Source organism: Tetrao urogallus (genome assembly GCF_951394365.1).
Source record: "Tetrao urogallus genome assembly, chromosome: 3".
NCBI lineage: Eukaryota > Metazoa > Chordata > Aves > Galliformes > Phasianidae > Tetrao > Tetrao urogallus.
In genome coordinates, this window is record NC_136815.1 from 50,997,169 (window position 1) to 51,021,813 (window position 24,645).

The window sequence follows — 24,645 nt, forward strand, 5'->3', positions numbered from 1 at the left end:
AGCTCCTCACTAAGGCTTACACACTCCCACACAACAGCCAACCCATACAGGTGGGCCAGAGTGCCGCCCAGAGCAGCACAACGCCGTGCAGCAAACGCACACCCTCCCATTTGCCTGTGGCCGAGGAGCCGCCGGCAGCCCGCTAGGCGCTTTCCACACAGCACAGCAGCCCACGCCGAGCACTGCCAGCTCCGCGGCGGCCATGTCGGGTCGGGTCGGGCCAGCGGCCTCCCCAAAGCCTTTCGCCCTTCTCGCCGCTCCTCTCCGTGCCACCCCCGACCCCTCTCCACCCCCGGGGCTCACCTAAAATTAGCGCCCTGCCGCCGCGGCCCGCCCTTCCCATCGAGCGCGGCGGCCTCCGTCCCTCCGCCCAGTCCTCCCCGCGGGGCGGCGCCGGGGCTCCGAGTGACAGCGGCAGCTTCGGCCCGGCCTCCTGCCCGCCCGCCCTCCTTCTCCGCGCCGCTCCTCGGCGGGCAGCCGGCCCCCGGCCCCTGGCCCCTGGCCCCTGGCCCCGGTCCTCCCCGGGCAGCGGAGCCGCCGCCGCCGCCGCAATGAAGCCCCGCGGAGAGGAGGAGGAAGAGGATGGTGCGGCGGGCGGCGGGGACCCCTGGAAGGAGTGCGCGGAGGTGGCAGTGCAGCTGGCGCTCCGCGCCGGGCAGGTGAGGGCCGCCGCCCCCCGCGGCGAAGGGAGCGCTGCCCACCCGCGGGGCTTCGTCGCGGCGGGACGGGACCGGGAAGAGCCGGGAACGGGCGGGGAGGGGCTGCTCCGCGGCAGGAGCATCTTTCTCGGGCGGCTGCGGAGGTGCGCTTTTGGGTTAAGCATTAAAAAAGGAAGAGCCGGAGGTGGGGGTGCGGGAGGGCCGTGTGGGCGCTCGGCGGGTGCTGTCGGCGCTCTCTCGGCCCCGCAGCGGTGCGGGGAGGACCTGGGGCCGTGCACGGTCACCTCGGGCTGCGGAGCAGGCAGCGTGCGTGGCCCCAGCACTTGTACGTATTTTAAAAAAAAAAAAAAAAAAAAAAAAAAAAGATTTGCCGCTTTAGTAACTTTTCCAGTCGTACGCCAAGCACTTGTTCTGCTACTGTGGCGTTTCTGAGCACGGTGTGATGCTAAGACTGAATGTACGCACAGCTGAGATTGCGTGGTGTGCTTACGCGGACTGCCGTGCATTGCTATACCACCATTTGGGTTTGAGCAGATTGTGTGCAGAAAAGAATAGCTGTGCCAGAGAGACTGCATCTTCCTGTTGTACCAGTGTCCGGTGTCCTCAGAAGGGCTGAAACTCACTGACCAGGGCAGTCCAGCAGAGGCTTTGCTGTTTTTCATTACAGCAGGCAGTCGCTCACCTTGGGAGAGGCCTTGTGTGCCGCTTTCCCCTGGCTCTAACAGAGCTGTGTACCACAGCAGAATTTCCCTGTCTCTAACAGAGCCCAGAAGTGGGGTCAGCGAACTGCTCAGAGGAGAAACTGCATAGAACACGAAGCTCAGCAGCATGCATTTCTCTTCTGCTTCCATTCTGCTGTATTTTGTACCTGCATGCTGTTATTTAAGGAACTCCATTTTCATCTCGAGGCCAGGACCTGTAATGCTTCCTTAGCAAGTGTCATTAAACACGTTTTCCCGCTCACAGAACACACGTGCGCGCACACAAAGATGAACAGGATGCCAGGGGAGAGATGACTTTAGTCAAGGAGTAAATGGATGATCCAAATCGGGATGACAGGCTGTGCACTCACAGGATCTGAGGGGAGTTCCCCAGCATGCTGGTTCTGCCAGCCATTTCACAAGAGAGCTTCTCATGGCTTGCTCAAGCCTCCACACCTTATTTCTCAAAATTTCAAATTCTGGGAATAGCCAGAACTGCCTTCATGACCTGGAAGATCACAGTGGTTGATGTTTGCATCATTTTCATTTGCACTTCAGTGCTGCTACATTGCAACTGGCAGGACAGTATATTATTAAAGTGTCATTCCACTTCCTGCTACTCCCAAAAGAAATTAGAGATAAGGATACAAAGTGGGGTGTAACTTAGATTTTATGGGGCTAGATTTACTATTTTTTGAAAATGAATACAGTTGAGTCTTATTTTGATCACCAGTCAATTCCAGTGGGCATATTCTTTTCCTTTTGTTTCTCTTCCTGTCCTTCACACCTCTGCCTTCACTAGAGATCTGATTGTACTGTTTCTCCAGAACTCAATTCTGTCTCCATCCATCTCTGCATGCAATTTTCCCATCTCAGCCTTTTTTTTGAGGCCCTCATTTTCTCCAATCTAATGCAGGTTAGGAAGGATTCTAGTTAGAAACTGTCATTGAGAGTCTTGACGTAGAGGCCAACCCAAAGAAAGGCATGAAGTCAGGATTTTGGGTTTTGAGAAAAAGTCAACCAGCAAGATGGTTTTCTGATCTCCTCTTTTTTGCTTACATGACTGTTGGGTTTGTGTTGTTCATGAGTATAAGTAAAATATATCTTCTTTCAAGGCTCTGGAAAACTTCTTTCTAAGCTGTGGAGGCCAATAAATAAATGATTGCCTGAATATGCTTCAGGAGTGATGTTGGAGCAACTTCCATTCCCAGGCTGAAGTTATTGCTTCTGTTTCCCATCCTCTTAGAAAGTTCCATTAGTCTTATGAAATGTAACAGGCATTCCTTTAATGTAAATGGGTATTTCATAAATAGAGTAGCCAAGGTTTTGTAATGTCTGTCATTGGCCTGCATTAAAATTATGTCTAATCCACTCTTATGCCACACACAACTGAATTTTTTTCAGCCTTCTCTTCTGCTTTTTTTTTTTTTGTGAGTAAACTCTTTTTGCTATGGTTGTGAGAAGTACACCTGTCAGTTTCCTGTGACTTGCTGCTGAAGAGAAGCAAATATAACCAGTTTCTGTACCTCTGATGCTATTCTGAGCTCTGGGTAATATTTGCACAGTTCTCTGCAATTACAACTGGAGAAATTTCACCAAAGTCAGTACATTTGCACAAAGATTAAAAGAAGGGTGAGAAAATGAGATGAGAGGCTAACATGCTGAAGTCCACAGGTACTTTTTGGAGGTTTTTTGGATTAGAAAATAATTTTGTATGTCATGAGAGACCCAGAAGAATCTCACTTTAAAAAAAAAGAAAGGGGTTGGGGGGGGAAGGCAAGAAATTTCCAAGATTTCCTCCCTATGTTTGCTTTTAGGATATTTGGATCTATGGAGCATAGATTTTGCTAGCAAAACAGACGGTTATTTCCCAAATTATTTCCCAAATTATACGCAGGTAGTTATACTTTCAATCTAGACATATGGTTTTACTTGTGAGCAAATATTTCAGGACAGTATTGCAAGCAAGTCAGTCTGTCTTGGAACTTCCAGAAGTGTGTGATGTGTACAAGCAGAACAGTGAGATGAGATTTGTAACATGTAATGAGCACCTCTCTGTAGGTGGTTGTCCAGGCAGGTGTTCTTGAGAAGGCATTTGGGCCCTCTGTCCTTTCTATTCTCTGTTGCATGATTTAATCATAGAATCATTAAGGCTGGAAAAAACCTCTCAGATGACTTAGTCTAACCATCAGCCTGTACACCGTGCCCTCAGTGCCCCCCACATCCACACCGTTCTTGAATATGTCTAGAGGCAGTGACCCACAACCCCCCACCTCCCTGGGCAGCCTGTACCACTGCTTTATCACTCTTTTGGAGTAGAATTTTTTCCTAATATCCAACCTGAACCTCCCCTAGCACAGCTTAAGGCCATTCTCTCTCATCCTATCACTGTAACCTTGGAAAAGTGTTCACAACCTCCTTTCAGGTCGCTGTAGAGAGCAATAACGTCTCCCCTGAGCCTCCTTTTCTCCAGACTGATCAATCCCTATTATCTCAGCTGCCACCAAAAGGCTTGTGCTCCAGACTCTTAATATTTCAAAGGTGCTAAGAAAGGCAAGAAAGGCAGAGTCCAGCAACACGTTTACTCACAGGAAATAGAAAAGAGGAGAGATGAAAATAAAAAATGGGAGCATAGCATGTTTTTTACAGAGGTTACACAACACAGCTGAGGCAGTTGCAGCACTTTGGATTTTGCTTTGGTCTGAGGAGCAGCCTGAGGGCTTTCTTAAAGTGGTGCTTCTCCAGTGGTGTGGGTAAAGCACTGAGAAAACCGTGCATGGCATTGAGGGAATTAAAATGATTAAGTCGAGTTAATATTTTGGTGTGCAATAATGAACATCAGAAGAGTTTGAAGCAAAATGTTCCGATCTGTCTTCACCAGTTTGGATAAATAGTTAAAATTGAGGCTTTACAGCTCATGAAGCAGAAACATTAGTCCATTTGCCAAGTCCATGCTAAGGCAGCAGTCAGCAAAGTCGGTTACGTGTCAGAACCATTTGAAGCTCCTTCACATGTGGTATTTTAAACAACAAAACCCAATAGCTGAGGGTGAAATTAGGGAATTTCCAGCTTCCTTTCCTGTACACAATACAAGCAGAACGGTTTTGTTTGGTCCTAAAACAATTCTATTTAGGTAGCTTTAAAATACTTTGATCCATGGAAATGTAACTAAATTAATCAGTGTTGTAGAAGGGACGTGGGATATTGGTCTTCTTGGTGCTGTTTTTTGTTTAATATAATTGTGTAGAAATAAACAGTACTTAATCTTTGCTTTTCTTTGGCTTTCCTAATTTCAAAGAGTTTATAGTTGTCACTGGTTAAAAAATAAGGCAGTTCTTTTTGCTAGTTGAGCATTATCGTCCCACTCCATCCCCCACCCCACTCCCTATAGATAGATAGATAGATAGATAGATAGATAGATAGATAGATAGATAGATAGATAGATGGTGGGTTTTTCTAATGAAGAGATGAAGGGGAAAAAAAAGAGAGAAAGAAAATGGGAAAATTGAGGGAGCATTTTTAGTGACTGTGTTCCCATACATGCATTTGCAACTGATGTGGTTTAATTCTGAGCTTATAGCAGTAAAACCCTTTAAAAGGAGATTAAGATTTTTCCAGAGTTAGATCACTGTTTCCATATCTGAGAAGAAGCCTAAATCTTTGGTTTTGTTATGTACACAGCAACTCTTTGGGACTAATGGGTGGTCAGCACTTGGACATTCAAACAGTCTTACACACAAGAAAAATTAAATATTGTGTGTCTTTGTTGGCAAAAAAGAAAATGGCGGAGTTTGCTTTACTGTATGTTTTTTAAAGTAAGAGAGCAGTGAGTTATTGATCTTGTAAAAATATATATATTTAAGGAAAAATGTCTTTGTGTGGAAATTTATGGGCCTCAAGGTTCTTTCTAATCTTACATGTGTTTTCTGTAATTTCCTAAATCACAATGACTGTCATCATCCTTTTATGAATGCCATTCTCAATCCCTTTCTGAACTGCCAAGAGAGGTTCCTGCAAATGCCGTATTCCCAAAGACTGCTCATTATCTCCAAAGGGTTTTACTTGGAGGAGCTAAAATAGGTTCTGGTAGAATTAGACCTGTGATTGTTTTTCAGGATTAGCTATAATTTTGTTAGTAATTGTATTATGTTAGTGTCTACTGCATGAATGGCATTGAAGACTGATTTATGAACTTCCCTTTCAGATTATTAGGAAAGCTCTAACGGAGGAAAAACAAGTGTCCACAAAGACATCTGCAGCAGATCTTGTGACTGAGACTGATCATTTTGTGGAAAATTTGATTATTTCTGTTCTGAAAGAGAAATTTCCCTCCCACAGGTAAGTGTCTGTAGAAGAAAACAACAAATGACCATTTTTCCTATAGAAGCTGCATATCTGACAAGCCTTTAAAGGGAATTTTAAAATTCTGTCCTTGGAAGTCAGATAAACATTAGTCAGTAAAGGAAGTCAGTAAACATTAATTTTTCTTAACTTGTAGCAGCTTCTTTCAGTTTTACCTACCCCTTATGGTGGGCACATTCGTGGGATTCTTTTTTAAATTGCTACCACTGCCCAATACCGAGCACTTTATATTTCCTAACATTTCTGTCATGACCTGTCTTAAAATTCTTGTTTCTTAACTTCTTGGGCTATATTTAATATTGGTATTTCTCTGGTGAGGACATTGTGTATGAAGTTTGCCTATGAATCTCCATGATCTTTGGAATTCTAATCTGTTCTCTTATCTTCTAAAGATTATGCTAAATAAAATGTATTACTATATAGCTGAAATTAATGATAGCAAAGATCGCCTCCTGCAGAAGTTTCCTTCACATTCTTTTACCATCATACATAAGCATTTGCTAGAGCAAGACAATTAATGTATTTAATCACACTGATCTTGTGCTTGTTTTGTAGAATCCTAAAACCAGTGAGAAGCAGGGCAGTTTACCACCATCACTTAGTGCCTTTAAATAAACAAGGCATAAATTATTTTACAGTTTGAAAATACCTCCTCCTAGCACATGCACAGATGAGAAAGCAGTTTTGTATTACTTGGTCAGTTTTGGCTTGATGCAGAGACGCTGCAATTGATTTTCACAGTTGACTTTGGTACACAGGGATAAAATGCATCTGCCTGCAGAGCCTATGTATTGCTGAATTACTACATGACTTCCTTCTAACTGCTTATATCTCTAATGGAAGAGTCTTGCAATCTAGCACTGTGCAGAAATCAACAAACATGAGAATCTGGGGGTTCAGCTACTAATCTGCTTGTCAGCTCTGCTGTTGTAAGAAAATAACAAGAAGAGAAAAAAAGAATAAGTAGAAAGAACATTATATACTAAATATGGCTTTCTGAATACATGGTGTATGTGATCACATATTGAGACAGTACTGTACAGCACAATGTGTGGTTCTTGGCTGCGATTCTCCAGAGAGTGCCAGGCTTTACAAGCCTATTATTTCTGTAATATTCCATCTACTGTTGCTGGCAGTGCTCTTTTCTCCTCTGCACTGTTTGTTGTTTCTTTTTTCCTTGAACAGCCTGGCAGAGAACATAAAACATACACATTTTGCATGAAACTGGAATCAACAGAAGCACTCAAGTGACTCAAAATGGAAACAAAAGTTATAAGGTCAACATAGACCAAGAAACGGAAAAATTTCTAACTTTTACTAACTCTGTGCAGCATTCTTCTGACTTCAAAAGCAAATAAAGGGATTGCTGTAGGCAAATAAAAGGATTGCTATTTCTTCAAGGCAGTTCATTTATGCTGATAGCGTGGTTGTTTTTGTTTGGAGTTTGTTCAGACAGCAAATGCATTTAGATTAAACGGTAGATTAAAACTAGATTTAGAAGACTAAATTTAGATGCTTGCAATGAGGAATCCACATAAGGAATTGAGGTTTAAACTGAAGTACAGTGAAAACATCAAAAGATCATTTCCAAAAAGTGGAAAATGAAACTGTGTTCATTCTCTCCCTAATCCGGCTGTTGAAAGCATCAATGAAAGTTGCTGTTGTTACTCCTTCCCTTAAGTTATCTTGATTCTTATGTTTTCTGACTCTAGAAATGTATCCTGGGATTTAAAAAACCTAGAAGAGATCTCATTGGGATCTATACCATTTGTGCTGTGGCAGTGATCCATCCTGAGGTGTTGGAAATGTACTCAGGAGTACAGAATTGTTAAGAAAACCTGTTAAAAATGTGATTCCATCCTATATTTCTTTCTTCTTTTCTCTGCTTAGCCAAGGGACATGCATCATTCTCATTTATGTTTCAACCAGGTTTTCTTCTTCACTCTCACTCTGTTTGGCACTTTGAAATGCTTCAAGGAAATATTCCCAAAAGGTTGTGGTTTTTTTCTGGTTGATTTCTGGTTGATCTTCGTAGCACAGATAGGCACAGCCAGAATATCATGGACTGCTGGCTGAAAAATTTTACTGTGTCATTTGCCTGTGTTATTGTTACACAAGCTGTCATCTTTGGTGTCAGTTGTGGCCTTAATCCTGGAGCCATTCCAGTCAGAACTCGGACATGAGGGGGGCTGACATCCAACCCTGGCTGCCAGCATTTTGCCCTCAGACCCCTTAAGGGGATAGGAGAGGGGCAGCCCTGTTTTGAACCTTCAGGGTTCTTTCTGTCCTTTGGGCTGTGCTACAGCCTCCCTGCTGTTCCAGCACTCTGAGTTTCAGAGTGGCTTTGAGGCGTGAACAGATGTCCAGTAAGGCTAGGATAAAATTACCGGACTCATTTTCCGTGGGAGAAAACTTTAATCCAGATTTGGAGAGAGGTCAAAAGAGCTGAAGGGCTGGCATGTTAAATTAACTACTGTTATTTACAGTATTAACATGGCTACCTCTCCCACTTCTTAAACTATGCCCAACATTTGGAATTTAGTACCTGGTATTGTGTAGCAGCAACTGGCTTATTTTACCTGCTAGCAAAAATTTCATAAAGTGTGCTGTCCTGTAGCCATTTTGGAAAATTGATCTTGGACATGAATACCTAGCAGTGGCACTGCTGTACCCTAGCTTTGTGTTAGAGCTTTTTACTTGAGGGCTACATCATAGCCCACTGTAGGGGAAAGGGAGGGGATAGATTTGTCCCCCAGATACGAGGGTAAAGCACCTTACAGAAATTCTCTTGTTCTTCAAGAGAGTCCCATTCCAGCTTCCTTTTGACTGCTGAGACAATGGCTACAATGAAGGATGTGGCAGAGATGGAAACAGAGGCATGATTTGTGGATGATACAGGACCAGCTGCCACATCGTCCATTTGCAGGAAGATGGGTTTCTCTTGCAGCCAGGAGTGCTGCCTGAGCTTATGGTGGGAGTTAATTACAAGATTTTTGAAAGGAAAAGACACGAGACAAAATAATTGCATATATAGAGCAAGGAATCTGTAATGTGCTGTGCTTGACTGAGAACACTTGTTCAAGTCTTTCTGGCTTTCTAGTTGCACACTAACACTTAAAATGTTCCTCAGCTGTTCGCTCTAATGGAGAATGAAATAGCAACAAACTCTTACTGCTTCCCTTCTTATATCAGATGGAGATCCATAATACCACTGAAATAGTCCCTTTCAGCTGAGGAAAAAGCAAAATAGCACTGGGAAAATTCAAGAACTCTCCATCTGTGCCATCCGCAGGATGTTTTAAACTCATTCTTGCAACATTATGTGGCACGTATGAAACCAAAAGTGAGATTTAGTGCTAGCAGTCCAATTCTACACACTCTGTATATATAGAACCATATTCAGATCTGTGAGAGTAGCAACCTGCACAGCTCTTACAAAAACAGACGCTGAGCAGTTTATGGGAGAGCAAGGATAATTAAGGTCAGCAGGAAATACCCCAGAACTGGATGTACGTTTCCCAGGGAAGAAAGATTAAAATAAAAGCATTGATATGAAAGAAATGGGAAAAGAAGATGAGCTCAAATTTCAATGTGTGCCTTGTGTGTACAAAAAAAATTAAAAAAATTGTTTTTTCTCTGGGTCATGGGAAGAAGAAAGTTCAACTGTGTAAATCTTTTAATTTCCTGATTCTTACTACTTGAAAAAAATTCTAATAGGAGTGAGGTTGTGGATTCTTGTAAGAGTTCATTTCTTCCTGTTGACTGAATTTAACTGCAATGAGAAGCAACTACATTTTGCAGTTTATATTACTGCGAGAGACAGACCTCAACCATAAAATTACATTCTACAGAGAAATCTCCTTTAGAGTTCCAGGAGTGCCAATTCAGATCAATTTTCTTTTTTAATAGTGTATCAATTACTTTTTTAATAGTGTATTAAGAAGGTGAACATGAATGGAGATCTTTTTTACCATGCCAAATAGTATGCTATGAAGTCAAGAACTCTTGTTTAAAGTTTAAGTGAAAGTTTTCCATTCTCCAATGAAAAAAAGAAATGTCTATATATGTGTATACATCAATTTTATATATATATATGAGCGCATGTATATAACGTTTGTATGTATTTATAAACTAACTACTGCTTCAAAAGACAGGAAGATGGAGTTAAAATTACTGAGTCACATATTTCAGCAAGTTTTCTGAGACTTTTATTTTATTTCCCATTAAATGCAGGTTCATTGCAGAAGAATCCACTGCTGCTGGTTCAAAATGTGTCCTCACTGACAGTCCTACCTGGATTATTGACCCTGTCGATGGAACCTGCAATTTTGTACATAGGTAAGTAGACAGTGGAGTGAAAAATATATTGAATGACATAATTCAGCTTCTCACAAAACCTCCCTTCTTCTTGAAGGCATTTTACTGTGGTAAATTTGTACCCATGACATATAAGTAGGAGTCATCCCTCTGTCACTTTATGCCTTATCTGTGGGAGTGTGTGTTTGTGCTGGAGAGAGCACTGTACTGTTGTCTAAAGGTAAGATAATATGTCTTCTGATTGCTTAATGACCTAGAAGCTCTTGACTCACAGCTCCTTTATAAATATCACACATTAACATGTAGAGACTTGAGCTGAACCAAAGAAACAAGGCTGTACTATGATGACATTTGGCCTTACTCCGTACGTGGTTGTTATGAATTCCTTTTTGTACTGGTGTGTTCTCCCTTTCAAATACAAGTGCTTCATTTTTCCTGGGAAATACAGTCATGGCATATGAAAACTAGGCTGCACTTAGATGAAAACTAAGCTGAATGCAGATGGTGGTTTTAATCTCCTGTAATACTGCTCTGTAAAAATAAGAAACCTAGGGATCATTTTTGCAAAAATATGAAAGATTTTCTTCATCATTTGAGTGGTAGGAGTTGTAAGCCTATGATTGTTCATAATACTTCAACTTAAGAAACTGAATTATGTTCTGCTTTATAGCTAGTAGTTTAATGTAACTGTAGTTATAATTTGAGGGGGGGAAAATAGCATTTCCCTGACTTTTGGTGTCATTGTATAGAACTGAAGTGAGGAAGGAGGGGGAGGTCACATGCTGCTGTTTGATGCAATTAAGTGAAGGTTTTTTCTTTCTGGCAATATTTTCTGGATCTTCAAAATCCTTTTTGAAATATGTTTGAAAAAATAAATTTATTTCATTGTTTAAAAAACAATAATACTTATTTAAAAGGAGTAAATTAAGTACGTGACCATCACTTTGGCAAAAGAGAGGGTAGAGGAACTGGTTTCTCCTTATGCTGATGTCAGCAGAAGGTATCTCCTTGCAACTTAATTGCTATCTCACCTTCTCAGTTCATTGGAACAAAATGTGCTCTCAAAAACCAACGACTTGTTATAAAGCACTGGAGGATTCAATTAAACTAAAGCAAAAATATTATTAAAATGTACAACACATTTAGTATAAAGATCCTAATATTTTTAAGTATTTACTTCTTGCATTTTCAAATATTAAATCAACTTTTAAACTCACCTGATAAAGAGTCTGATGAAGGAGAAATAGCATAATATTAAAGCTTTTTTGATACAGAGCTCCAGGTGGGATTGTGTTGCTTAAGTGAGCTATGTAAGTGTGAAGTTGAGAGAACTTTTGCCACTAATACTTCATTTCTTGTTTGTCACAGATTTCCAACAGTGGCAGTGAGCATTGGATTTGCTGTTAACAAAGAGGTATGAAGTATGTTCTTTAGGATGACTACCTGAGATTTGGTTAAAAGCCTCAAAACTAAGTGGGAACTTAAAAAATAAATCCACCATTGTTCAGGCTTTCCCATGCTTTTCAAATGCATTTTGTCATACTCTGCTAGCTTACAATCCCAGTCTTGTAAAATTTCACTTATGCAAACTGACATTTACAGAAAAATTCTTATAAATCATTATAAATGTTACAGGATTTATGTGACTAAAAAAGAAGTGCTGGTGTAAGGAAGGTTTCATAGGACAAAACCCTGATAAGTTAAATATATTCATAATTTAACCGTATCTCCCAGTGTTCTGTTGATTATGATTGCTTCTTTCCTGCTAGCAGTATCTCTGAACACTAACTGCTACTATAAGGCAATTTGGAGCTGCTTTCTATGAAGAGCACAAAATGATGGGTCTAGATTACTTCATCTGCCTTTGAGGTTTTCGTAATACAGTGAAGTGACTGTATTCCGCTCATTAGAGCTTGATTACAGGCGAAAAAAAAAGTACCCAGCCTTCAGATTTGTTGTCCTTTTTAAGTTCCGTAGATCACGGAATCAATCATGGAAAAGGTTGGAAAGACCACTAAGATCATCTCATCCAACCATGCACTCATTCATGCTAGTGGCTTTTCTCCAAATGTTGCCATTTTACAGTTTGATACAAACTGAAGAAACAGCTGTTCAAATTGCCAAGAAATGTACCTCTTCCAGCCTAAATCCACAATCTCAAATATATATATATATATATAGCTGTAACTGAAGTCAGCAAGAATTCTGTGCAGCAATAACATAGTTTTCAGATGTGCTAGCAGTGTTTATGGATTCAAACAGAATAATGCGTACTTCTATGGTTAGACTTTTCAAACATGGCAACTGTGAAGAAACACTTCCATGCTTTTCTCAAGTTTATTCATTCCCGGAAGTCCTTTTGAATACTATGTATTGTTACCAGACAGTTTTCTCTAATATTTATGTTTTCTAGAACACCATCGTGATTTTGATGCTGCATATTTTGGGTTATGTAAACTAAACAAAGCTGAAACAAAAATAAAGAATGATGTTAAAACTCCCTCACTAAACAAATGGGAAAAACAAAAAAACCGAGTAAGCTGAAAAGGAGCCAAAGTACACACAGGGGAACTGGCCTGAATGTAAACCTTGAACAGTACTGAAGAAATTCTTGCAGATGTCTCCAGGGAGAGAGTCTATTAATAGTGTTCCTCAAAAAAAATAAAATATCTTTGGTTTACATGGGACCTCAGTGTAAGAAGCAAGGACAGACTACAGACTATTCCCTTTGAATTGTCCATGAGGAGGGACCAGAGATTACTTGCTCTGAATGGAGGAGGGCAGCAGGGAAAGATTTGTGGTCTAGAACATCTGAGATGTTTCCTTGATCTTGTTACCAACTTCTGTGACCTTGGGCAAGTCACTTAGTGCTTGTGTATGTGTCCCCCTCTAAATAGAATGTAGCTAGTAGTACTTACCTAACGGTGATTTTAGTAGCTGATCATTTAACTCTGTAAAGTCCTTCAAGATCTTTTGATGAAATCTATTAAGATAATTTAATACATTGGGTTTAAAGCAAGGTTCAAATTGGGATCCTCTCATTCATGAAGTGATATTCCCACAAAGAATCCAGTGTTACTTATCTCAAGCCTTCACTGAGAGATTTGACAAAGAGTATTTGATATTTTTCTTCAAACCCCTATCAGAGTCTCGTGATTTCATGAGATTCTCACTTGTATGTTTAAAGAAAACAATTTTGTAGAGAGACATTTGAAAAGTGACTGGAGGATACTACTTTGGTTGAAAAGACAGGCAAATTAAATGCCCATGAAAGGTGAAATGCAAATAAAAGTATCTATTGTTAGTAAACTGTGTACCCTGACTTCTGAGTTTGTATGCCTGACTGATCATGTCTGTGTATTTGGGGTTGCAAATTTTTAGGGTCCAGCCAAAGTTAATGGACTTCTTCTAGGCAGAACTGCTCACCAGTGAAAAAAAAAAAAAAGCTTTCAGAATCTGGCTGTAGAGAACTTTTGATTATTTTCAGTAGAAACATTTTATTGAATTTGAAATCAGCTTAGCATTTAATCTATTCTAATGTGAACGCAAATAAGCTGCAAGTAAGAGTTTAGAAGATCATGAACAGACTGAATTAACTTCTCTTTGTAAACTGAATTTTATATGACCTATATCTCAAATATAACAGTAATAGTAAGATTATTCCACTTTATTAGCATCAGTATAATCTTTGATTACCTGTACCAATTAAAATATTGCTGATCTTTCTGCCATTAGTAGTTGTTTATATTTATGATGAGTAATTTGAGTTGCATTCATTTCTTTCCTTTTCAAAATCTTAAAGCTTGAATTTGGTGTAATTTACCACTGCACTGAAGAACGATTATACACTGGTAGAAGAGGTCAAGGGGCATTTTGTAATGACAAAAGGCTTCAGGTATCAAAAGAGACAGGTTGGTCTAGATTTTGTTAGAACTCTAAAAGGAATATGTTAATTTTGTTTCAGAGTTGTTGCAAATCATCATTAGGATAATGAACATCATTATCCTGATGGAAGGTATTTCTTCTGCATGATAATTTTGTTATGTGTTTGATTTTTTCTCAAAAACCACAATTTTTCTCACTTTCTTTTTAAGATGTACAGCTGAATGTGAACTACTTAAATAATCGTATGTTATTCTGATTCATAACTGTTGTTTAAAATGAGGAAGAATTAATAGATTCACCAGTTTCATTCCAGCTGTAGACAGGCATCACTGTTTATGAGCAAGATGTAATGGGAATGGTGAATCAAATTCACTGTACTGTGCTGACTGTCATTCACTTTTTATTCCAATAAACTTGTATGTCATAAAGTGTATTATGTCTGTAGATATACATGTTACCAGTGAACTGCAGGATGCATGCTTCATAGGAGTTCTTTAACAGCTTGCTTTTCTGTGTGAGGTGTATTTTAACAAACAAATGGCTAGCAACACTTAACACTTTAATGGAATTGTATTACTGGTAAATCAACAGCAAACAAATTTACAGAGAAGTTTCCTTATGATATTCAATTATTAGACGGAAGCCAACATGTGCCAAAAATGTACGACATCATACGTGGGAGGTGGTTAAAATTTCACTCCCAAAAGAGATTTTAATGAGCCACACCGTAAGTTCAAGAATTTTAAAGTACAGGTGCATTGTAGTGCCCCAAGGAAAACTCTGCATCAAAACTTCTGTGAAACTGTGAGCCAGGATCTGCCTATTGGGAAAAATGGAGCACATTGTAAAGTCAGCGGCAACTAAATTTTAAATCCTTTATTATGCACACATTTTTGTCAGTGCTTGAATATCCATAATCCACAAGAGCCTACGCTAAGGCAGGCTAAGGAAAAGTTAGGGGTATTCTTGGATGGGCTGGCTGAGCCGCTCCCAGAAAGGCCCTACTCCCTTTTGCAGACAAAAATTTGTGGTTTCCAGTTAAGTAAGGAATAATTTTGGCACGTGCCACTTTTGTCCTTTCTCTGGGCTTCCGGTCTGTGTAGGAGTGTAGAACGCAGCCAGGGAAGCAAGCCTTCTGCTCTTTCAAATGCTTTGGAATTTTCCTTTGTTCTGAGAGACATCATTTGGTGGTGGGCACTTTCATCAGTGAAGATGGATCTTCTTTAGTCTCAGTTCTGTTGATGTTTTAAGTGTATACAGTCACAGTTGTTTTCCAATAGGGACTGTGGCTTCAGTGAAATAAAACAAGGCTGGAAAAGAGCATATATGTACCTACAGCTGGAATTCAAGTAGCCTTCACCAATGAATGATATGTTGGAGATGTAGGCTGTCATGTTGCTTCATGCCCTTTGTTTTCAGGAAATGTGATTACTTGTATAGCATTGTGTAATATTGATCTACGCTATGCATTCATTGTTCAGGTTTAATCATTTGAAATTACAGTATGTGCAATAATCTTTGTCAATGACAAATTTTGTAGAGGTCTGGTTTGGGAGTCCAGGCAATCAGGATACATGTAAATGAAGGATCCATCTTCCTTCTGACCTTGAGTTTTACTTTCTTCTCATGCTTAGATACAGATCTGGCCTTACTTGTACTAGTATTGTAAGTGTATTTTCTTTTCATAACCTTCTATCTTCAAGATAATTGTTTTTTTCTCAAATGTGTCCCTATCACTGTTAAATCTGTTGTAGCAGAGTGAGGAGCAGTCAGTATGTTTTCTCTTGTATCTTGAATACTTTAAACCCCATTGGGTTTTGTGATCAGCCAGCTCCTTTTTCCTAAGAAGCAACCTCCCTCTCTTCATCCAATTTCTACCTGGCTGTAGCATTGAAGAATATTGGAGAAATCCATTTATTCATCAGAAATATACTCAATAACTCAAAAGAAAATCTGTCCTCGTTACAGCCTATCTACCTATCTATGACTGGTGTAGTTTGAATGCTTGGTGCATTTTAGTAATGAGGCATGCATTAAATATTCTGTAATTATAAGTTGTGTGTGTTGTACAAAAATGTATACAGCAGATTGCTTTCACTATCCCAAGTTTTCAATTGTGGCTAAACAGAGAAAACCTGCAGTGTGTCTGGATCACCGTTCCTCTATTTTAATGCAGTAGTTTAAAAAGTGATTGCTAGATCTATATTCCTACACTTCAGCTTTGTGATATGCTTTAACTTTTAATCTAATTACATACCTGCTACTCACCAACCACTTACCACATTGCTTGCATCCATCATGTTCCTTTGCAATACTAAATTCATTGGTAGCTGGTTTAATTAAGTGATGTCTTGCTCCATCCTAATTTGCTTTTGAAAATCTCCTTGCTACTTCTGCTAAGAACTTTAATTTACGCAATTGGCTGTAATAACCAGGTGGAGATGCCCTATGTGAATGAATGTCTGGCCTTTAATGTGGGATAAAGGTGACACCTGACATTTGGGCACAGCCTGGTTAGTAAGTAATCTGCAGCTAAACCTCTGAGTTCAGCTGGCACTGCAGAAGTAGGAACACTTGACACTTGATCAACCATCTCCACCTAAATTGGCATCTGCTTGCTATATGCCAGCAACATGCAGATCTCACAGGAGGTCTACTTCAACACTTTGCAAGTCACCACGAGTCTTGGCCGTACACAGAGCTGACATCCTCACCTGGTGGAGACTGGCATGGTTTTTGCTGAACACAGTACAGATGCAGCTCTCATTTATTAGTATTATTTAGTAAAATACTGGTTTTGTTTATGGTAATAGGAAGATTTTTCAGTCATAAGATGTTTTCAGTCTTTGAAATGTCCTAACAAAAGGGAGCTGTTACTGGATGACTGGTGGTTTTAAGTAGAAATGTTTCATTCATCTTAGTGTATCCCCAAGTGCTTATAATTTATTAACAAATTACATTGAAGTTTCCTATTCAGGAACCATTCTGTTTTTAAATGTGATTAATTTAGTGCCATTAATAATTACTAGATAACTGCATTGTTTTTTGTTGACTGACGAAGTCTTTGAATTTTCCAAAAGCTGACAGGTATATGAAATAAAACAATGTATGGAAACAGACGACATGTAAGAATGCTTTCTTGTTTTTAATATTCCTGTTCTTTAAAAGAAAAAAGTGTTGAGATCAAACCATTTGATAGCAGAAATATAGCCTTGCTTGAATTTTCATGTGAAGTTGCCACATAACCTAACCTTAGAGCTTGGGATGAAAAAAAAAGGGGGGGACGTGAAAATTGTTTTTCTGTAAAGAGTCCATTAGTGTTTAATTCAAACAAATTTCCAGAAGCTCCAGGAAACTGTTGAATTAATGAAAGCAACTACCTCCATTGCAGATATCTCGAAGGCCTTAATTTTAACAGAAATTGGTCCAAAACGTGACCCTGCAACTTTGAAATTGTTCCTTGGTAACATTGAGAGGTTGCTCAAGGCCCAAGCGCATGGGTAAGATACCTTACAGTATGTGTCTCATGACCCAAAGTCATGAAAAAATAATCAACTATGTTGCATGTTTTTCAATCTTAACACGCAGATTGAAATCAAAGGTGTTTTCTGCTTGGTGTTTCTTTGTCTCCTTGCTGTGCTCAGGGTCCGTGTGATTGGAAGCTCCACCCTGGCTCTGTGCCATTTGGCATCTGGTGCTGCCGACGCATATTACCAGTTTGGGTTACACTGCTGGGACTTGGCAGCAGCTACTGTCATCATCAGAGAGGCAGGTGGCACTGTGATAGACACTTCAGGTGAGTGCAGTACTCCTGTTTCATGGACTTTTGGGGGATCATGTGGCTGTTTCAGGCACCTGGAGTCACCTCAGTACAGTCCTCCTGTGGCTCAGTCTCACTTCTGGCAGTGTTTGGCAGGAACATCTGCACTCTCCACTAGACTCTGTTGAGTTAATCATACCACAGTGATGTAATTCCAGCCTGGGGTTTCATCACATCAGAGGTCTTCTGAGTCAAACTATATTTCAGTGACTTGGTGTAATTCCTTTAAAGCATCAGATTTACTGTAAAGAGCTAGCCCTCAAGTTTGGTAAACATGCTCAGACTCCAGACAGTTTCAGCAGACAGCCTTCCAAGACAGAAGCAGTCTCAGGTACACGTCTGAACAAATATGGCTAGAGGGCATAAAGGACAGTGCAGCCTCTGGATTATTTTATTCATGTATATGGTACACATACAAAGACAGAGTAATGGATTCCTGGTGACCAGTATGTCAATATCATGGAAAGATTCTGTGTATTAAGGGTATGCTGACGGAACTAATTTTTGCCCTATCCCTTCCTGTTACTAAATGAAGGAAACACTGCATTTATTGTTGGGTACTGAAGAAATCTAAACATCTAGTACTTCTGTTGCATTCTAGAATTTCCAGAAATTTATGAAATCACTTTTGTGCAAGAGATTTCAAGACCTGAATTAGGTTGTCCTTGTAATTACAGCGTGGTTTATATTTCAGAACTCGTTGCCTTTTTATGTCACCTAAGACAGTTCTCATTAACCCTCTTGTCCTCAGGGGGACCTCTGGATCTCATGTCCTGCCGAGTGGTTGCTGCGGGCACCAGAGAGATGGCGATGTTCATAGCTCAGGAAATACAAACTATTGACTACAGGCGGGATGATGAAAACTGATGGAAATTAAGTACATGTAATCTGGAGTCTGCTCTCCTGAACTATGTAACTTTTGCAAGATGAGTGGCTTAAAGAGTACGTGATCTCAGCAGAATGCTTTCTGGGAGATTTTCTGTGTCAAATATTTTTTATAAATTTATTACAATATGGGAAGGCATAGAGAGATTTTTAAACGTGTAAGAATCATGTTTCCTTTTTAATATGTATCTCTTTGGGCAGTATCTTTTTTACAGGATAGCATATTTTACTGGTAGCTCTAGTTTCAAAGTAACTTGTAATTTCATATCTGTGGGGCTGATATTTAGTCTTTTGTAACATGCAGCTAAAAATTGAACTTTATTTTTACAGAAGCAGATCTCAGGTAAATGAGCTTTTAGGACTGTAGTAAGGATAAGTAATTAAGATGTGTGCCTATAATACCCTCGTTCTATGATACTTAAGGATGCAATAAAAATGACACTGCTGTTTCCTAACTATGTCATAGCTATATTATCCATAGATATGTGTAGGTATATATATTTGTGTATGTCTGTTTGTGCATAGAGGTACACCTAGACATGCGTACGCACATAGCTCCATGCTGACATGCACGTGTACGTCTATGTGCATATGTACATGGATATCTTGGATGTTCATGGCAATTTAGAGAATGCACAAAAGAAAGTTCATATTGGAAGTTGTATTCAGATGAAGAACGTACGTTACTTACATGTCTTCAGCGGGGGAGGCTAACCAATAGCTGAGAACAGAGCTGATCATGGAAAGTGCTTATATGATTTTATAAACTGTCCAACATAACTCTTCTCCCCTTTCATCCTATTTCATAGGCACAAATCATACTGTCCTGCAGGCCACCTGCAAACTCTTAGTATCATAGAATAATGATGTTTAAAACCAGGGATGTTGAACTCCACTGAGTTATTTACAGTATTAACCATGACACACAGTAGCAGAATAGAGTACAGCATCACAGAGGGGTTGGTTTTAGTGAAACTTGAAGAACAGCAGGATTCAGCCCTTTATGGGGAAGTTCTTAATATGCACATAAGATATGCTGCAAAAAAGTTAGTTGTGAACCACATGCCCTTCTCACACAAAGTTGCAATCACAGATTTTGATCAGAGAAACCTGAAAATCAGTTATATATTTTTCCTCAATACCCACTTGTTCCCTGTCCTTCTATCTAGCATTGTTTTTAATTATGCCACGGTGACTGTTTCTATTTAAGTTATTTTTAAAATCTTGGGCACAGAGGGGATACAACAGTGTCCATAACAGTTGTGGTTGAAATGAAATCACTTCTAATTTTTTATTAAAAAGTTGAATAAAAAGATACCTCTTTTCTGCAAGAGTGCAAATTAAATACATGAATGAGTCAAAAAGAAACAGTTAAAAATTCTAAAACTTTTTTACACTGCATGTGTAGACTTTGTAAACGTGTTGTAGATGCCTTCTTAAAACACACAAAGTGAACGATAATTTGTAAAAATAACCTTATATATGTTTCTTGTAATGACAAATGTTTTCACTGAATATAATGCAAATTCTGTGGGATTTTCTTGATGCTTTTTTTTTCCCCCATGAGAAATATAAAGCATTGACCAGGTGAAGAAAGCCACAGTATAACTAAGCTTTTAGGAACTTGGATATTTCCTGTCATCAAAACAATGCTGTCACAGTGGTCATTGTGCTGTCACTGTTCCTTTTCACCTCTCCATCTCCTCGCATCTCTGTGGAAACTTAGGCTGTAAGCCTCTCGGGGCAGGGACTGTAGTACTTTCGTTTGGGGTTTGCACAGTGCTCATAGGATGCAGTTCTGTCTGTGACTAGGCACTGAGGTGCTATAATACAAATAATAAATACTAATAGTCTTGCTTGTCTCTTATTTGCCCTTCTCCCAATTTCTGAGCACCAACCGGTACAGAGCTTGCCAGCCCCACTCTGATCCTGAGGCACTCAGACCCAGGGGCTTTGCTGGAGCTTCTGTTCATGCCATAAGCTGTGTAAGGAAGCTTAGACTGGTAGGGTTCGTGTACGGCAGAGGCTTGACCCCACCAGGCCCCTCCTTGCCAGGACAGGAACTCCACTTGCCTCCCAGCAGCTCAGCCTGCACAACCCCATGCTCTGGCCCACCCGGTCCCAGAGCTAGGCTGAGCTGGGCCATCTGGGTGGTGACTGAAATGGCACACAAGATTGACTTGCTAAACTGAGCCCTGAAAGTTGTGGGAAGGGAGAGGGGCAGAAAACTGGCTGCAAGTTCTTGTGTTGGTTACCCATGTGGGGCTGGGCCACAATTCAAGCAGCACTGTGTGGGAAGCAGCCATCCCGCCTTTCCCTGCCTGCTGTGCACCAGTGCAGGCGGTTTGAATCCTTCCAATGGGCCAGAGTGAAGTGATCTGCCTGCAAAGTACCCGGGGAAACAAAAACAGGATTATTTTACAGATGTATCACTTTCCTCAGCCAACTCACCCCCCGGCAACCGCCAGGGGCTTAATTGAGGCAGCAGAGGGTAGCAAGGCTGCCAACAGCATGGCTCCTCTGCAGAAGCAGAGCCAAATTACACCAGCTTGAAGTTTTTATCAAAGTACAGCTTTAAAGCCACCTGATTACAGATTGTGACAGAAATAAACCGTACAGGAGTCCTTCCGTCACTTTGTCTTGCTGGTGAAGCACAGCTTTGCTCAGCAGGCATAACTGCCAGCTCTCCTTCCAGAGTGTGCATTCATTGTATAGGACAGATGCCAGAACCCTAAACCCCCCTAAATGCCCAGCTAAACTTGTGGGCTTTTTTCCTACTGGCTGTTATAAAATGCTGCAACTGTTTTCCACTAAAAACATTATGCAGAATGTATGCGCATCTGTAATTAGGCAGCCGAGATGGATGCTTACAGAGGATTTTCTCTGCTAACGCTGGCACAAAAACGTCTGTGCTCAGAAAAGTCTACATTTCCTCTGGAAGCAAGCAGTGCTCAGTTTCCCTGTATCATCCTGGTTCGTTTTGGCATCCTGCAACAGCTCAGTGGTTCGGAATGTCTCACGCATGCCATGACTAAGGATGTTTAGGTATCAGCAGCAGGAATAGCTGTGTGCTCCAGGAAAACGGTCAGTGGCTGAGCCCTTTGCACTGTCTTGTTGAGCTTGGCAGCTTTTACAGGACAAGTACCAGCACGTAGCACGCGTTTTCTGTTTTTCAACTAGCATTTTGTTCCTGTTGGCTTCAGTTAAAACAACAAAATCACTTTCTACCACCCACCAGCACCTAGGAGTTATTATATTAGCTCCTCAGCAAGGCTGGACTTGGTCAGTGTGCACACAGAAGTGCAAGAGGACCTGCAAAAAATGAAGAGATTTAAGCCACTATACACTATAGCAAACTAATGTAACCCTCACCCTTTTCTCCTATTAGATTCATAGTGCAAGCAAGACTGTTTCAGTATTGTATGGCCAAGATTGAAAACGTACAGCAGATAGAACTATGTCTCCTACAGCTGTTTCCATTTTACAACACGTTACAGTTAAAGTCTTTCATAAAGCATCTCCACAGCACTAAGGAATGTGACAAATCACCCACCAGTACTCAAAAGAGGAATTCTGTTTTCCTGTAGTCCACACACTGGGTATGACAGTGGCACTATAGCACACTGCATTTTATATGCATGCTCTGATCCAGTTGCAAAAGACCTGCCTGCTCGTATTCAAGAGAGGAAAAACTGTTAAGGATGCTAACTCTGGAGTTCCTTGGGTTTTGCTCCTGAAGTTTTGTTTTTAAGTTGTGTTACAGCTGTGCTTTGGTGCTTCTGTACTTTGCTGCCCATTGTATTTCTACAGTGAATTTTAGAGTAAAATGCACCGAAGGACAAAGCGTGTCTGTTCTCATCACAGAATAGGAACACAAATTGAAAGATGAGTATTTCACAACACAGAAAATCAGAATTCAGTATCTCAGCATGCCAAACGTTACTGCTTTGGTTACACAAAATTGTGTAGTATTTCCCTTGTGAACTGCTATGAGATCGGTTAATACATACAAACACATTTTTCAAACAGAGAGATTACACCAGGTATTAAAGAGGTCAGTAGAGAAAGGATGAACTTCATCACATTAAGCTGGAAACCTCAGCTGTGAAAGGTCTCTGCCATTTAGCAGTGCCTTTCTCTTAGTCACAGCTACGCCTTGGCAGTACTTGAATTTCAAGCTATTTAGGAGACTAGAACTACATGTGCAAGCACACTGTTGCTGTATCAGTGACACAGCATTCCTCCTAAATACTGTGATATTAATGGCTGTTTGTAAAACTATGAATTGGATATATTCATAACAGGAATACTGGTTTATTCTGTTTTGAAATGAATTCAAGCATTATTATTCAGGCTGTCAGGCAAGATGGAACTAAAATCAGAATCTCATCACTTTTGTTTGTCCTTTGTAATAACCAACACATTGTCCTGTGTAGAAACACAGATGTTCTGTCTTGCCAAGTGCTGTCTAATGCTGTTGTAATCGGGCAGAGCCACCAGATAATGCCAGCAAACTCAATTGAAGGAAACATGGGCCAAAGGCACTGTTGGCACAAGGGGACAAAGCTTTGGTGATGTCAGTGAAGCTCAGGCTGCAGCATGACTAACCACTACAACTCAGCAAAACCATCAGTTGTCTTTGTGCTGAGATTGCAGCAAAGTCTCCTGGCATGTAAGTCCGGTCACCATGGGGTGACGCGTAGCTGGACCATCTGGAAACACCAGGTGACCCCAAATTGTTACTCCAGACACTCAGCATGCCTCAGAGTCATGCTTACTATTTCAGGCAACAAATATTTTAATGAATTATTCTTCCATAAAATACAATCGCTACATATACATATAGTAAAATAGAAAATTAATGCTGGTCAACTCCCGCCTTGCATCTGGTGAATTCATTTATTGTTTTTAAAAAGGATGAGACATGCTCCATTAACAGAATATTAGTATTTTGCATTAGGTTTGCAAATAGAGAAATAAAGTACAAAGGCTCACACATTTTTAATAATGTGCCTCCAAAATTTGGGATAAAATCATATTTCAGTGATATTATTTCAGATGATTACTATAATGAACAGTGTCCCTGCAGTACTTCATCTAGATATAAAACAACAGTGGGAGGAGGAATTGGTCTTACAGATGTGACCTGACTTCAGCAGATACTAAGGCCAGTTATTTACACCAGCACACCCTCCACTGGCTTGCTAGCCTGTAGCATGCATCTGGAAACATACAAGATAAAAAAGTCGCAATAATTCATATAAACTCCTTTTCTTACTCACAGTTTTGTCTATGGCATCTCTCTTCTGTAATTATGTAATGGAAGCTAAGAATAATTATGTTTAGATTTTTTTTTATAAAGTGAGGGCAAGCATGGACTCTATCTGATAACCTAGTTTGGATCAAGAAATTGAATTCCTCTTGTACAGGCTGGACAGGGCTCTGAGCAACCTGATCAAGCTATGGTTGTCCTTGTTCATTGCAGAGGAGTTGGAATAGGTGGCCTTTGAAGGCCCCTCCCACTCTAAGGATTCTGTGATTCTATGTGCAGTGTCTATGAATGCTCTCCACCCACTGATATCTGCTGAATTTAAGCTCATGTCTGTCATACAGCGATTTCATTATGAAAGCATATTTATTAAAAAAAATAAGTGCCCATGCTACATTCTTCTGTTTCTCTTTTGCAATGTTATTCTTCGTACTGCAGCAGTGGTTTTGTTCTGTACCATACACAAGCATAGTTTTAAAGAGTTTCTTGTTGATTTCTAGCATTTCTTACAAAATAGTGTTCACAGAAATTAACACACCAGCGTGCAAATTAGGAAAACTCAAGCATCGTGAAATCGTCATTGATGCACAAATACATTTTATCCATAAAATAATAATAAAAAAGAAAGGAAGAATGTTTTGTTCTATCTGTAAACAACTTTCACAACATATGCACCGCCCAGTTTAAGTGTGAGCTCTTGAGACTATGATCTTGAGGATCTTCTCACCCATTCATGGAAGATCATGC

At 40.2% G+C, this 24,645-nt stretch overlaps 1 protein-coding gene across 1 annotated transcript; it reads left to right on the forward strand.

The window, feature by feature from the left end:
* Positions 1 to 551: 551 nt before the first annotated feature.
* Positions 552 to 18,611, forward strand: IMPA2 (inositol monophosphatase 2; the record flags this gene model as incomplete). Its single annotated transcript, XM_079533755.1, has 8 exons — positions 552 to 659; positions 5,565 to 5,698; positions 9,956 to 10,060; positions 11,408 to 11,453; positions 13,842 to 13,950; positions 17,316 to 17,424; positions 17,569 to 17,720; positions 18,496 to 18,611. The coding sequence occupies 8 exons, from the start codon at positions 552 to 554 to the stop codon at positions 18,609 to 18,611; spliced, it is 879 nt and encodes a 292-aa protein (XP_079389881.1).
* Between the last annotated feature and the right edge of the window lie 6,034 nt (positions 18,612 to 24,645).